The sequence below is a fragment of the Apis cerana genome, linkage group LG8, assembly GCF_029169275.1.
Source record: "Apis cerana isolate GH-2021 linkage group LG8, AcerK_1.0, whole genome shotgun sequence".
In the NCBI taxonomy this organism is placed as follows: domain Eukaryota; kingdom Metazoa; phylum Arthropoda; class Insecta; order Hymenoptera; family Apidae; genus Apis; species Apis cerana.
The window spans coordinates 9,805,715-9,821,686 of NC_083859.1; the positions used below are offsets into that span (position 1 = coordinate 9,805,715).

General features: G+C 36.9%; 1 protein-coding gene across 29 annotated transcripts in view; it reads left to right on the plus strand.

Annotated features, from left to right (window-relative positions):
• LOC108002604 (polypyrimidine tract-binding protein 2) overlaps positions 1-15,972 on the plus strand; it is a 429,375-nt gene that overhangs the window by 259,944 nt on the left and 153,459 nt on the right. For 17 of the 29 annotated variants that reach the window (XM_062078838.1, XM_062078844.1, XM_062078854.1 and 14 more), the window contains one exon: positions 3,711-3,764. The exons of the other annotated variants lie outside the window; for them this stretch is intronic. In XM_062078838.1, the coding sequence (XP_061934822.1) occupies positions 3,711-3,764 (54 nt within the window). The remainder of the gene's footprint in view (positions 1-3,710; positions 3,765-15,972) is intronic. 29 annotated transcript variants of the gene reach the window in all.

Here is a 15,972-nt window from a genome sequence, read left to right on the forward strand (position 1 = left end):
AAATGCACTCGCTCTTGCCATCCTCCATTAATAAATCGATTTCGCCGTCTAACCACGAGTTGGAAACAGTCGAATTCCTACGTTTCCTATAATCGATTGGGTTCACTTTCATATTAAAAACGATACGAAATGAATGAGCGAGGAGGAGGGAAGAAATATACGCGCTCGTTTATCGCAAACAACGAGCTATCGATTTTTTCACGGCTCGAAAGCCGTGAAAAAGCGCGGCTCAATTTAGTATAACCTTAGCCCGATCGCCTACCAGAATCGATGGAATTCTTGGAAACTTTTCCTCACCTCTCTAGAAGGTAATTCTCGACGAGATTTCTCCCTTTCCTTGGATCCATGGATCCGTATTAATTTAAAACGGCCCACGTGGACGAGGAAACCTCCCTCCTTTTTCCTTCTCTTTCTTTTACATTGCAAATAGAGAAATATGTTAATAGAGGAACCGGAGGAATGTTTTAAAGAGAATCTTAGTCTTTCCAAGAGGGAATCTTTCCCGCGCTTTACATTTATGCAGTTGAAGAATCTCTTTCTAACGAAAATATATACAGCAAGGGATTTAATAATTATTTTTTCCTACGTATGCTGAATCTAAAGAGTCGTCGTCGCTTATGCTTGTAGCATTAAATGTTACTTTGCTATTTTGAAAGTTAGTCTAAAATTAAAAATATATATATATATATATGTATAAAGATTACGAATTTCTTAACAGATTTTTTTATTCGTTTCTGCTCGTTTTCGATTATTGCTTTGCGCGGAACACGTGATAATAAAAAAAAAGACCGATCAATGAACTTTTGTAGAATTTTTAAGAAAATTTTTAAGAGTTATCGTTAGACTTAAGGATTATGTGCTATGATTTTGCTAAAAAAAAAAAAAAATTATTTTCTAAAAATCGTTGAATGTTGTTCGATCTTAATCCTTAATAAATAATTTAACAAACGTGTAATAATATCACTTATTATATCCATCCTACTACATTTTCAACAATAATCCACTATTCAATTAATTCTTTCTCCACGAGTATGCCTCGCGAAAATTAGAATATTAGAATATTTCTTTCGAGAAAAAGGTAATGGAAAAAAATTAAAGAAAGAAAGAAAGAGAAGGAGGAAAAAGGAGAATTGTAGTAGCATCGAAACAACCAATAAGAGAGGAGCTCGAGGCTGGTGGTTAAAATTTTAATATTATATCCGGGAATAGGGAACGATGCTAATAAGCGAATTTTCCTGGAAAAGCAGGTCGCGCGTGACAGCTCTTCAAAACGCACGCACAAATTGGACGTGGCGTGACGAGGCGAGCCTCGTGCGGATCCGCTTTTCAAAAGAAGTTGCATTTCCACGGGGATGAAGCGATGGAACCGCCCCCTTCTGTTCTTAAGCGGAGGCGAATCGAAGCTACGCGTGTAGGCAGGAGGTCGTCGTGGGTGTCGGATATTATCAGATTTTTTCACGAATACTAGGGAATTTTATAATTTTTTTTCACGCCCTTTGACAGATTTGCAGATATCCTTTCTCGATATCTCTCTCTCTCTCTTTTTTTTTTTTAAATTATTAATATCGGGTATCAAAGTTTCTATCATTTGCAATTCCTTCTGGTGTTTTAGAATTAAACATGTTTTGGAATATTAGATATCTCGTACTTTTCCATATCCTTTCGAAAAGGTTTGATAGATCGTACACCGAATGTTTCGTAATTTTTCCCCAGATGTTCGAATTATTGGAGTTTCGTATTTCAAAATTTTTTCTCGAATATCCGATATTTTGGAATTTTTTTTCGGAAATATTATAGTATCTGCTTCATAGTTTTCCAATATTCTTCGAGTATATTTTTTGCGATATATTCCCTGGATATTGAATATTTTTAGACTCTTTGCATATATTAGATATCTATATCAGACATCTTTATATTCGAGTTTTTTTGCAAGTCTTGAATATTTTCAGATTCTTCGCAATGTCGCGAATATCTCTCGCCCTTTTTTTGCAAATAAAAAAATTTGGATATTTTTAAATCCTCTCATGGATATCACGTTTTCAATAGCTTTCCCTTCATAATTTCTTTTTCTTTTTCAATTTCAATATTTATAATTTATTCTCCATTTCTCTCTTCGTAAACTTCCATTCATTTAAAAGAAAAAAAAAATATATATATATATACATATATAAGACACTCGATGTCGGTGAGTACAATAATATCCTTTTTTCGCCAGTATAAACCTAGAAGGAAAAAAAGAACGTATTTAAAATACTATGCCACGTAATCTGGCATCGACATAATTTTTCAATCGTGATGTCTCGAGGCATTCTTGGTGAATTCTCTCTGTTCCCACCCTGTTGTTCCCGCCCGGCTTTTGTTGTTGCTCGGTTAAATAGACCACGGGATATCTTGGCGAAATTGATCGACTGACGCGGCATTCACTCGCAGAATGAGCGCCCCGACCATGTAAACGCGTTCCCCTGGATTAATTTCCGGCGTCTGACGATGCGTCGACCGTTACTACTTGCGCCGCCCCCTCCTCACTCCCTCGATCACGGCAAGAAAATGGTCCCTGGTTCGTAAACAGACAATATTGGCTATCGTTTGATGCCGATTTTCTTCGACGCTCTAATACATTGTTTCTAACGTGTTTTTATCCTGCTCCTTCTTTCCCCCTTCGCGTGTATATATTTCTTTTTTTATTTTTTTAGAAAGTGGAAGTCTATTTCTATCTCGACGATCCGTAAAATTAGATTTCAATCTATCGTCGATAGTTTCTTCCATTGTTTTCTCTAAATGGGAATGAAATTATCGCGTTGCATTATTGAAGAACGGAGTATACGACGAGGCACACGCAATTATACATAGTATACGTACGATTAAAGTGTGGGATTCTATGTTTTCTTCTTCTCCTTTTTTTTTCTTTTTCTATCATAAGTGAAAAGATAATTGGAAAGAATTTTTGCGTCGATCGCTGCGCCCTCTGCCGCCTATTCGCTGCAACTATTCCTCTCTAACCAGAATTAAACACGTTAACAACCCGTTGAGAAATAACTAGTTAAAAATTTCGTATAAAGTAATACTTTAATTGATTAACTTATTAAAACGCTGGAATAACACTTATTCGTAGATGCTCGATCCGTTTTTCGTATAATCTTTGGCATTACGATTCTTCATTATTATTATTATTATCGCGTTTTAAGCTGATAAATTATCGAAGTAACTTTATTCGTAACTTTAACTATTAAATTTTCCCCGTCACTGATTATACGTATATCGCATTCCGTCGTGCAAAAATTTACCGTTCCACAAATGTATTCCAGTAGTATATTCATATCGCGAATATACCACATGCAGAGTTGGCCATTAACTCGTTGAAAAAGTGACTAGTTAAAAATTTCGAATAAAGTTACTTTAAATAATCTGAACTTATTAAAACGCTTGAATAACATTTATTCGTTACATTACAGTCGATTTTTCGTATAACCTTTGGCATTACGATTCTTTCCAATTATTATTATTATTATTATTACGTTTCGAACCACGATAAATCGTCAAAGTAACTATTTATTCGCAATAATTGTACATTTTGTCCATCGCTAATTATCGGATTAACGGAGATTAATTATCAAAAAATGCTTAAAAAAGTAATAAGAGAAATGTCGAGAAATGTAAAGTTATACAATATTAAAAGGTATTTAATCGTTCCCTTTTTTTTCTGTTTACAGGTGAGTGTCCCGGAATTCCAGTACGCTCGAGGGGCGGGCGCGTCCCTGATGATGGTAAGCCATAAAGCAACAATACCTCCACGCAGCTTGTCCACGTGGCCTGATTCCGCTTCTTTTTCTTAAAACGCAAATAACTTTATTAACCAACGTATCTCGTTCGAATTTCACGTTCTTCTCGCATTATGTGACATTGTTTCAATCGATTTAAAAATATTAAATAGACGATACTAAATGGACTAAAGACGAACATTTTCGTCAATTTTGTTCGAATCTAAAAATGTATTCTCTAAGTTTGAAATACATTAAGAATAAAAATTGAAACGTATGTATTTTCGACAGGAAAGAAATATCGCGGGAAAGGTATCATCGGTAAACAATTTGTATTGGACAAATATTAGAACCTCGGTTGACAGTTTTAACAGGGAAAATCGTATCGCCCTCTTACGTTACTTGCGCTATAAAATGAGACACTTCCCATGGGGGGGGATGTAGACGAATATATTTGCATATCATCAGGGTGGCTACCAAGGGACACGAAAGCCCATGAAAAATAATTCTGTTGTGGGTAACGGGATAAAACCTCGAATTCTTATTGCAAAAATCCGTAGATTAATGTTACGTGTTCTTTTCCAAATTCTAAATATTTTGAAGTAATCGTGATTGGCCAATTTTATTTAAAGCCATACCGAAAGTTTTTGCAAAGGAGAATGTTGAAATTATCTCAGAATTAATTAATATTTGTATATTTTTGGGACACTTTGCATATTTTTAACAACTGTATTTTTTCCAATTACGGTAAATATTCTTTCTTACAAACGTAGGATTCACTTCGCAATTTTCCTCGGTTACGCGTCAATCCTCCGTTTCGAACAATTTTTATCGGGAAAATAAAAATCTGAAAAATATTCGAACACCTCTCGCGACGGAATATCTCCTCTAAGGAATCATAATAGAAACAGTTCCACCGTAACAGACATTTCCAGGGCGGATAATTCGCGAGGAAAATTCCCCCACGGATAGGAACAATTTCACTTACTTAAACACTGATTCCACGTCGTTTATACGTCGTGAAAATAGCGAGAGATTGTACGAGACACCATCGTCACCCGCACACACAGAGGCGCGCAAACACAGTGGGTGGATGGGGTCTTAAAGTGTCTGGCAGAGGAGAAAAATGGAGGCACGCGACGCACGAAAATCCGACCCTATTTCGCTTTCAATTTGCAGCTCCTCAAAGGCGCGTAAACAGTTTCCAGAAAGAGTTTTTCACCTGGTCCTGAGTTGCGCCAAGCGTTTTCCTCGCGCTTCTTACAAAGGAATCGCGAAACTGACGATTTTTCCGCCGAGAACGCCCTGTTTTTCCTCGATCATTTTAATACATCGCTTATTTCTTTTTTTTTTTTAAATTTATTCATTCTTACATTTACTTTTCCAATTTGCTTTTTCGAATTTTTTTATGCGTAAAAACAAAAGGAAAAGAGATATCGCCTTGCGGACGATTTTTAATCGTTAAATTCGCCAGTAGTGATGGGATCGAGTGTATCGCGAGTATAACGATTGAACTATTATATTCAACGCGAAGTGAATTTTTCCCCGATTGGACTCGTAAATATACAGTGATTCCAAATTCCATGAAAAATTTATGAAAAAAAAATCTCTAAAAGTATTCACAAAACATAATTTCTACATATACGAAATTATTAAACGTGAAAAGGGATGGAATTTGGAAAACGAGCAAGAAAATAATCTAAATCATCCAGATTCCACTTCGAAACACGAAAGTATTGAATAATCAACGAGGCTCTTGTTCTTCGAGGAAATTCATTCTTTGCCATTCTTCCCCCTCCCCTTTTGACAAACCATTTTGATTCCAAGAAAACGATCTTCGTATCGGGGTATCGATCACTCGCCAGCTTTTTGCTCGTTAAAATTCTATTTCGCCCAGGGTAAACAGCAAATTATGCTCGAAAGCTCGACGTCATCCCCCTTCCCCTTCAGCCCCATGCATGTTGTGTGCATATACACGTCGATTCCATTATCCCCTCCGCTCCTCGTCCACCCCCTCTTGGCCACGTTGTTTTTCTTGGTTCTTTTAATGGAACTGTTGCACAAACTGTTCGCCCTCGGCCGTGGCTTATCTTTATTTTCCGCATAAACGAGGACAGGCCTTATCAGCGGGTAACCCAGCGGCTATCGTTAGAGTCAAACATGTTTCTGACATGCTCGACGCCGTTGCAAGTCGGCCGTTACCACTTACACCTACCTTCTCTCTCTTATTTTCCGCTTCATTATCGGTGTACTTTGCGCCCTTTTCTCCTTTTTTTTTTCTTTTTAACATTTGCGTTGTATTTCTACACGATGCGTTGTAACGTAATGTTGATCTAGATTTGTTTAAATTGAACTTGTTTTTTTTTATAAAATACAATTGGTACAAGAGAAAATTTATTATATATATATTATTATATTTACTCGGTAACGAAGCAAGTTTTTGATGAACTTTTCTTTGTTCTTATAGCTCGTACTTTACAACTTCTCCGTTTTCCTTTAAATTTCTTCTTTCTTTCCTTTCCTTTCTTTTTTTTTTTTCGAACTGACGCTAACAGAAGAATTTTACGCGTATTTTCCCAGAAGCTAGCGTTTACCAGCTAATTGATCGTTTCTTTTCAAAGATTATTCCCTGTTTATCGCGTATCGATTTTGTAACGTAATTTCGTTCTGTCGGTCATTTAATATCTTTACGAGGATCAGATCCAAAATTTCTTGCTTATATATATATATATATTTCTGGGGCGAGATCGGTCTCGCGGAAATTACTATGGGTTCCTCTATTCGGGGAAGGAAAATTTGCAGGAGAAAATTCCGAGGGGCGAACGCTTTGATGTGCTCGCCAGGCGTGGATCGTGAAAAGAGCTGTGAAAGAAAGGGTGCAGGGGAGGGGGAGAAGGGAGGTGCTCCTTCGTGCTTACAGGAAGACGGATCGCGGAGGAAACGAGCGGAATCTCGCGTTTCACGAGTCCATTGAGAGGGGCCGCGTTTTTAACTCCTGATATTATTGTTTCGTTTCGAAGATTTCTATTCTTATTTCGACTAGCTAATTCGACTTTTTTTTCTTTTTTTTCCTCATACGACAGAATGTATCAACCTGCGAAATTACGTGAAAATCGGGATCGATCAAAATCTCTTCGAAGAGTAATAATTTTCATCGTCGTGAATCGTCATATCAGGTTTCTCCTTTCTATGTTTAAAAATTAATAATAAATGATAATAAAAGGAAAAAGAACAGGAGAAATGAAACGAGAGGGATAATTGTATAAATATGCAACAATTTTGAAAAATGAATAAGAAACCGACGGAGTGGTACGTATTCGTTATATTATTTACGAGAAGATATAAACAACAAGCGAAGTCGATAACTGAGAGGGAAGAGGATGAAAAGTAGTGGAATAAAGAAGAAAGGAAATAAGAATCGCGCGTTTCTTAAAATTCTCGAAATATTTTGTATTCCTTGATTATTCAACACTTGTGCCATAAGGAAACTGAAATCGAATTTTTATTTATTTCCCATCGCGTTGAAACTTATAGAAAATATGCACATGGGTTTGACAGAACGACGAGAATTCCCGTTTCCTATTTTTCGAACACCGCGTTCGAAGGACCGCGTTTTAATTAATACGAAATTTCACTTGTGTGCGCCCGCACAATAAAGAAAGAAAGAAATATTAATTTTTCATTCGGTTTATAGATCGGCAAGGACCCCGGAGGCGGACGATTTTAATTAATTTTTCAGACTTGGATTCCTCCGCACGGCGGAGGAACGGTGTATCCTAAGCGCATTTCTTTTTCTATCCATCTCAATTGTGAAACGATAGATTTTCCATATTACGAAGAGATGTCTTTATCGATTAATTTCGAAAATAATATATTAAATGTTTCGATTTGATGGATGACACGACGAGCCAGGAAAATTGTATTTTATAATCGTAGACCTTTGCCAATTTTTATTTCACAAAAATAAAATTTCCCCGATAATAATTAATATTCCTCTTCTTCAAATATACTTTTGTAATAATCTAACGCAATATCGCGAACCTGGGAAAATTTAACGGAGGATAAAATTTTCCCCACAAATTTTAATCCCAACGTGAGTACTAACTTTTCGTATGTATATATATGTATATGCACGTGTATACACGTTTGATAAAAATACAACGGAAGTTAAAATTTCATTCGGTTTGTCGAGGCACCCCGTTCAAAATTCAAGGATCCGCATGAACGGATGAGAAACGGGATAAAATACTCGGGATAAACTGTAAAAAAAAGAAAACTAGATTATCTGGCTACCCGTGCTTCGACGCGAATAATTTAACGGCTTAAATGAAAATAGCGAATGGGATATAAGGGTCGATCGCGAGTCAGGAATCTCTGTCCTATACCTTCTTCGACAGTTCGTAAAAGAGTGCTCGTCGCCCGCCAGTAAAACCAGTCAACTCGCTGCTCCGCGTAAACTCCGCTCGGCTATATGCAACCGTGCCACTCGCATAAAACTCGGCCATGAAAACGGCCGCCCGTATCGAAACATGCATAAGTCATTTACCGAACTTATCCACGACGATGAATAAAATTCCTTCGTTCGTCGTAAAATTGCGAGCAGTTACGAGCGATGGATGGATCATCGATATTGCGAAATTTTTATTCCCGCGGAATTCAAATTCTTTTTCGAAATTTGGAAAATTGGGAAAAAATAACTTTTGTTTCTTCCTTCGAGAATTCTTTTTCCCTCCTTTTTTTTTTTTTTAGCAAATAGCAAAAGAAAATTGCAATTTATTTATATACTGTAATTCACTGTATCAAGGATATTTAATAATTCGATGACGTTTGTTTGTAGGATAAAAAAAAAGGATGAGGGGGAAAGATGAAAAGATCGAATCTCGAAGAGATATTTAATTGTAACCGATTAACAACTCGCCTTTTTCACGAGTCAATTAATTACATCGTCTTTTGGTCACGATGATTAATCTCTCTCTCTTTCCGAGGATTTACTACCTCTTGGGGATTTTCGTTATTGCGTGAAAAATGTCTACGTCTTCTTGCCAAAACTCGAAGAAAAGGCGAGGAGTGGCTCGTTCAAAGCTCCAACTTGCGAGAGTGCACGTTCATTTCCGTGTACACTGTGAATAGCTGCGATCTAGTTCGACACTGTGTCACCCGCATTTTTCATCGAACTGGAAGAGGAATGAATGGTGACAAGTCTTTCGAAAGGGATCGTTCCTTTGCTCCGCTCCGTTTAGGGCATTTTCGAATCATTTTTACGAAATATTTCTCGAAAATTTGTTTTTTCCCCCCTTTGAAAATTCCTTTCTCGCCACTATTGAGTTATGCAATAGTTGTCGAACAGAGATAGAGATGAGAGAGTTAGGGGTGCATTGCGATATAGCTCTCATTCGCTTTAATTAAACTATACTTAAAGTATAAAAAAGCATACAACTCGTGTTCCATCTAGATATAGTCGGAGTAACAAAGCCATCGTAGATCGTAATTGGATTATAATGGTTCGGATTATAATCTTAATCTATAATTTAAATTTATGACGTTGTGAATTACGTACGCCATGGAACGTCGTTTTGTCTTTTTTTCCTCTCAAAAAAGAATCCCTTTGCGTCCGTGCTCGACGGGCAGGGCGCACGATACGACTCTACAAAAGATATCCAAGGGATATCCAACTCTCTGTGAAGGATCTTCGTGATCCGGGATATCGCGTTATCCGTCACATGATAGATTACTTTCACTGAGCTGCGAATACGTCAGCCCGTCGCGAGAATAGATTCCTTGCCATGGAAATTCCATTCGTCGAGTCAGCTCTGCCACGATGAAGGAAATGGCCATGGTACATGGAGAAATGTGCGCGCGCTCCGGGGATTTTGATCCCGCACGATTTTATTCCTTTGTAAGATCGCGGGGGCCAATTACTGGCGGGTTGATCGAAATAAGAGAAGACACGACGGATTTTGTATCTTTAGATTTTCATATTTTTTTCCTTCGATTGTTTGACCAAGTTTGAAGGGAGGAGGAGTTGGATAAGAGGATTGGATACGATCTTAGATTATTTCTGATCTTTCGGGGATATTTTTATATCCCCGTGTCTTCTTTGACATGGTTTGACGAGGTTTGATTTAAAGTTTTTGTTCTCGAGGCAAGGCGAAACGATCGTGAGACATTTTGATTGTGATCTTTTTTTTTTAGATTTGTATCTTTTTTTTGATTTGTTTCTTTAGATTTTCATTTTTTTTCTTCGATTGTTTGACAAAGTTCGAAGAGGGAGAGGGTTGGATAAGAGAATTGGATACGATCTTAGATTATTTCTGATCTTTCGGGGATATTTTTATATCCCCGTGTCTTCTTTGACATGGTTTGACGAGGTTTGATTTAAAGTTTTTATTCTCGAGGCAAGGCGAAACGATCGTGAGACATTTTGATTATGATTCTTTTTTTTTTTTTTTAGACTTTATACAACTTGAAGAAAAGATTGTGTTTTGACGTAAATCGACAAGAAAAAATGTAGAGCATAGACTGATTTAGACAGCACTTTCTTAAATTAGAAGTAAGTAAATTTTCTTATACATCAGTCCATCGCAATTATTCCATCGTGCTGTTTTTTCGTGAAATAAATAAATAAATAAATAAAAAGAAAAACGTTCGAATGGAATAAAGAAAGGAAACCAGAACGGTTTCGAATATCCAACTAGCTTATCCCTTTTCCAGTCGATTTACGCTCGAAGTTCACGTTTATGGAAGGAAGCGAATCGTTTATCAAGCGGAGGGTTAATAGATAACGCGTTACGTGTTCTGAGCCTCGATCGAATCCACTTTATCGGGTTGGATCGAACTCGGAGTCTAGCATCGAACTTCCGCCCGTGTCGCGCCGGAAGTGCGTGTACCCATATCCGATCGTTATCCTTGGATAATCCTTGAGTGAAGAAGTTGCTCCTCACGATGCTTATAAATTTTCAACATTTATACCTCTTTTCTCGCGATTAAATTATAACTGTGCAGGAATCGACGATGAATCCATTATTTTCGATATTTTTCTTTTTTTTTTTTTTAATATTCGATATTACTCGTTTTATTTACGTCGAATTGTGAATAAATAATTTTTTATATAATTATTCAACGAACGAAAGAAAGATCCATTAAGAAACAACTTGTTTGTGTGCGATCAAACACGTGGAAACTCCTCGTTCAATCCATCTCGAACGGCATCTAAGATAAGGGAATCCTCGAGTTCTTTGGTTGTCTCGATATTTCGAGTGCGTGGTCCGTGGCGATCGGGGGAGGGGGGAAGGGTCCAAAGGGATCCCAGTGCTATTTCATCGAGCAGAGAGTTTGGCTTCTCGAGCTTCCGATGACTCGTGAAACTCCTCGAGACGACCATAAGCCGATATATTTATTGCTGAGATACTTCTCTCAGACTCGTGCTTCCACCCTTGGCCAATAGGGGGAGGGGAAGGGAGGTTGGCCTGGGGAGTCGATTTACTAAATAAGACCGGAAGTGGATTGCCTGTGACATCGCCGTCAAACTTCCATCGCCTTTGAAGCGCAGGATTTCAAAGGATTTTTCCCCGATCGACTGCGCTCCTTTCCTTCCATCCCCTCCCCTCGTGATAAGGGGAAAAGGGACAGGAAATTGTTAGGCTCTGTCGCGGTTTAATTAAAGAAATTGGCCCGTGATTAATGCCCTGCGATGGATTTTACCCTTCCAACCAGTTGGATCGGGGATGAGCACGAGTTATTTCTCACGAATCTTTTCTCGACAACCTTTAAAGGGTAAAATTTTTCAATGGAACGTTTCCTCTTATTTTGTATTCTCCCAAACCATTTAATTTTCCACCTCTTCTAACGTACTATAGAATTCGTTTCTATGAAATATAGCGCGAAGAAACATTGTCGCAAGTTTAATCTTTCAGAAAATTCCAAAAAGAAATATTCTAATTTTTCTTTCCCTCACGAATTCACTTCGACTTCGACCGAAACTTTAATCGAACCAGCACCATCGAATTATTTCTCACGAAGTAAAATTTCTCCTCTATGAATTTTGTATTATCTTAAATTAATTTTCACTTTCTCTAGCGTATTATAGAATTCGTTTCAATCTCTAATAAGTTTAATCTCTCAAAAAATTCCAAAAAGAAGTATTCCAATTTTTCTCTCCCTCGACTTCAACTTCAATTAAATCAGCACCATCGTCATCGAATTATTTCTCACGAACCTTTGAGTAAAATTTTTAGCAACGTTTCCTCTACGAATTTTGTATTCTCCCAAATTAATAATTTTTCAGAAAGAAATATTTCAAATTTTCTCTTCCTCGACTTCAACTAAAACTTCACCAATTAAACTAGCACCATCATCATCGAATTATTTCTCACGAACCTTTGAGTAAAATTTTTAGCAACGTTTTCTCTACGAATTTTGTATTCTCCCAAATTAATAATCTTTCAAAAAGAAATATTCCAATTTTTCTCTCCCTTACGAATTTACTTCGATTTTGACTAAAACTTTAATCGAATCAGCACCATCGTCATCGAATTATTTCTCACGAACCTTTGAGTAAAATTTTTAGCAACGTTTTCTCTACGAATTTTGTATTCTCCCAAATTAATAATTTTTCAGAAAGAAATATTCCAATTTTTCTCTCCCTCTACTTCGATTAAAATTTCAATCGAACGAGCACCATCGTCATCGAATTATTTCTCACGAACCTTTGAGTAAAATTTTTAGCAACGTTTCCTCTACGAATTTTGTATTCTTCCAAACTAATAAGTTCAATCTCTAAGTTTAATTTTTCAAAAAATTCCAAATATTCCAATTTTTCTCTCCCTCGACTTGGGCTAAAACTTCAATCGAACCACCATCATCATCGGTATCCCCACGATCACCGAAGGAACGAAGGAACGGTGGCGAGTGGAATCGGGTCGACGCGTGTTTTTCGCGTGGCACAATCGTATCATGGAGCATTTCACCGCTGTTACACGTCGTCCCCCTCCCGCTTTGTTCCCGTCCCCGTCTCTCTTTCTCTCTTGGCGCGTATTCTCTTCGGCCCCTGTTGCGCGGCCTGCTCTAAAAAGATAACCGCGGACACCTCGTTTCCGGTATCCCGGCGTATGCGGCTGGTGGCGCGCAAACGAGGCCAGGCCGCATTATTGCGGCCGTTTCTCGGCTGAGATGTACGAGGGGGAGGGTTACGAACAGAAACTGGCACGATCTTTTTCAAACACTTGGAGGCTGTGCATGAAGGATGTAATTGTGTTATTGAAATAAGTGGAACTGAATAGTGGTCGCCGTTATATATAATTGAGTTGAGGAGAGGGTGGTCGAGGAGGTGAAACGAAACGATTTATTTTCGTGGAAATATACCAACAGAAATATCGCGTATTTGAAATTTAATTAATTCATATTTATTCGCGTTATTTTTTAGGTTTTTCCACGCGAAACGTGGATTTCCGAATATATTCTTTTTTTTTTCCATAAATATAAAGTGAGCAAGGAATACAAGTTTGATCGAATGTCTAAAGTTTCGACCAGAGGGAAAACTAGATTCCTAGATTCTAAACAAATTTAGCAAACACGAATAAAAGGAAATATCTAATAAAGAAGAATTCTCGAAACGTTTCCATCCCAAATTCAAGATGAAAAAGATGGAGGAATTAAAATCGACTCAGAAGCTGTCAAAACTCTCGACATTCCTCAAATATTTCTCGAGTTTGTTGTTTCTGCACAAATGTACAGACGGGGAAACGAAATCGAAAAAAGAAGAAGAGGAAGAAGACAAAGACTCGTTCGAAATGATAAAAATTTCCAAAACTTTCGGAAATTGGAGGGATTTCGAAAATCGGGCATATCGGGAACCGTCGATCAGCGTTAATCGGTAATCCAGCGTGGATTTTATCCAGCCAGTTGGCCGCCGCCGGCGATCGTTACATAATAAACGATGAATTTTCATAGCATGAATATGAAGAGCGGCTAATGAGCGCATTAATATTTGCCGGCCGTCCGTGTTTTCCACCCCTCCATTCCCATAAATTCCCTCCACGGGGGTTCCGTTGCTCCACTCGTTTCACCGCTCTTGGACATTTAAACTCGTCCCCGTTCGTCTTCTCTGTTACGCGCGAAATCGCCACCATTTATCCTATCCCAGCTCTTGTTCGCGCGTTTTTCTGCTCTTTCTCCCCCGTTATAGTTTGGATTAGGTTAATTTTAGGTGAATTTTGAGGGTAAAATGAAAAGCGCCAAGAACATTTTCAATAAATATTTTCTTTTTAGTTTCTAAGATTCAAGAAGAATTTTTGGGAAATATTTTTGATTGAAATTTCTTTTAATAAGGACATTATGTATATATGCGTGTGTGCGTGTTAAGACGAAGCTATTAAAGAAGTTAATTTTGTTAAAAGAGACGTGTATAATATAATCTTTCCACGTTAAAAGGTTAACGCTATCTCAAGTTCTTAAATTCTTATTAGAAGTTGAATCTTTTTTTTACTGGGATTGCTCTTAAGAATCCAACTTGGATTGGATAATATAAAGATTAAATTTATTAATACGTTTCTTTTCTCTCTCTCTCTTTTTCGTCTTAATATCACTGTAATATAGTAAAAAAAAAAGGAAATAGATTAATTTAATCGTTGTTTTAATCGATTTTCCATTTTTACTAAAAATTTAAACAGATTAATAGGAAAAGTGAAGTGATAATACGTTATACACTATGTATAACTTTTCCGCAATCGCGATACTAATTTCAATCTTCTAAAAATATTCTTATTTCCATCTTAAAAATCCTTGAAATGGGAAATCCTTCGAAAATTCCATTTCTCGAGTGTTCGACGATCAATTCCTTAATCGAGCAGCCTAATTTTCAATGATACCCCAAGATCTCGTTCGAAGGATGGAAAAAGTTCTTCAGCAGCCGGGATTCTTTGTTTCTTCCGCATCCCCCATTCGCATTAATCACCACTGCCGGGCGAAGGAACTGCCGGGTCTTTTCCCACCCCGTGTTCCCAATTCTCGTTTCGTTCTCGCGCTGGAGCCGCCGGTTTAATGGGTTTCCTCCAAGGAAACGCGCCTGGATCATGGCGGCCTGCCGCGATAATCGCCGATAAGGATCGCTGGAATCACCCTCTCTTCATGATCATCTGCTTCTTGGGTACTTTGCACCCTTTCGGATGGGTGGATTGGTCGAGAAAGGACTCGAGGTTTTTTTGGACGGAACGTTTTGCGAATGATCTTTATCGATCCTTCGAAATGGAACATGATTTATAATCGAAAGTAATTAGAATAGAGTAACATTGATTCGTTGTATGGGATGGGATATGGTTATCGAAGAATTATTTTATTATTATATTGTATACGTATCGCTGCATCGAAGATGCTTCATATTTAGATTAACATATGATATGTAGCACATTATAACGCCATATGACGTGTTATAATCGTAGGCAATGCTGGGCAAAATTTAATAGTCAAAGTTGCTTCATAATAATTGTGTAATATGATGAATAAATGTTATTCATTTTAATAAGTAATTAAAATATAATAATTTTACTCGAAATTTTTAACTAGTCAATTTTTCAACTCTGGTCATAGGATATAGCAGTGGAAAAATTATTTTATCATTTTATTATTTTATATCATACGTATTGCTGTATCAAAGATTGTTCATGTTTAGATTAACGTGTTATAATCATAGACAGTTGGCAAAATTTAATAATTTATCGTTCAAAACATAATAATAATCGCAAATAATTGTAATGCCAAACGAAAAGCCTATATGAAAAGCAGATTAATTGTAATAGCTACGAATAAATGTTATTCGAGTATTTTAACTAGTCAATTTTTCAATACTCTGGTCATAGAATATAGCAATACATGAATTAAAGTTACTTTATATTTAGAGTAACATGGAATTGCTATATTATTATACACCAATAATGAATATATTATATAATAACATTGTCATAGGCTTAAAATAATGTTATTTGAAATTTTAAACTAATTAATTTTTCAATAATACCCAACTCTGGATAAGATAAAATACAGCAATAGTAAAAGAATCACTTTGTTATTATAACATACATGTATCATTGCTGCACCAAAGATACTTTATATTTAGAGTAACATGGAATTGTTATATTATTATAAACCAATAATGAATGTATCATATAATAACATTGACGTTTTTAACTAGTTCATTTTTCAACGTATTAATACTCTGATC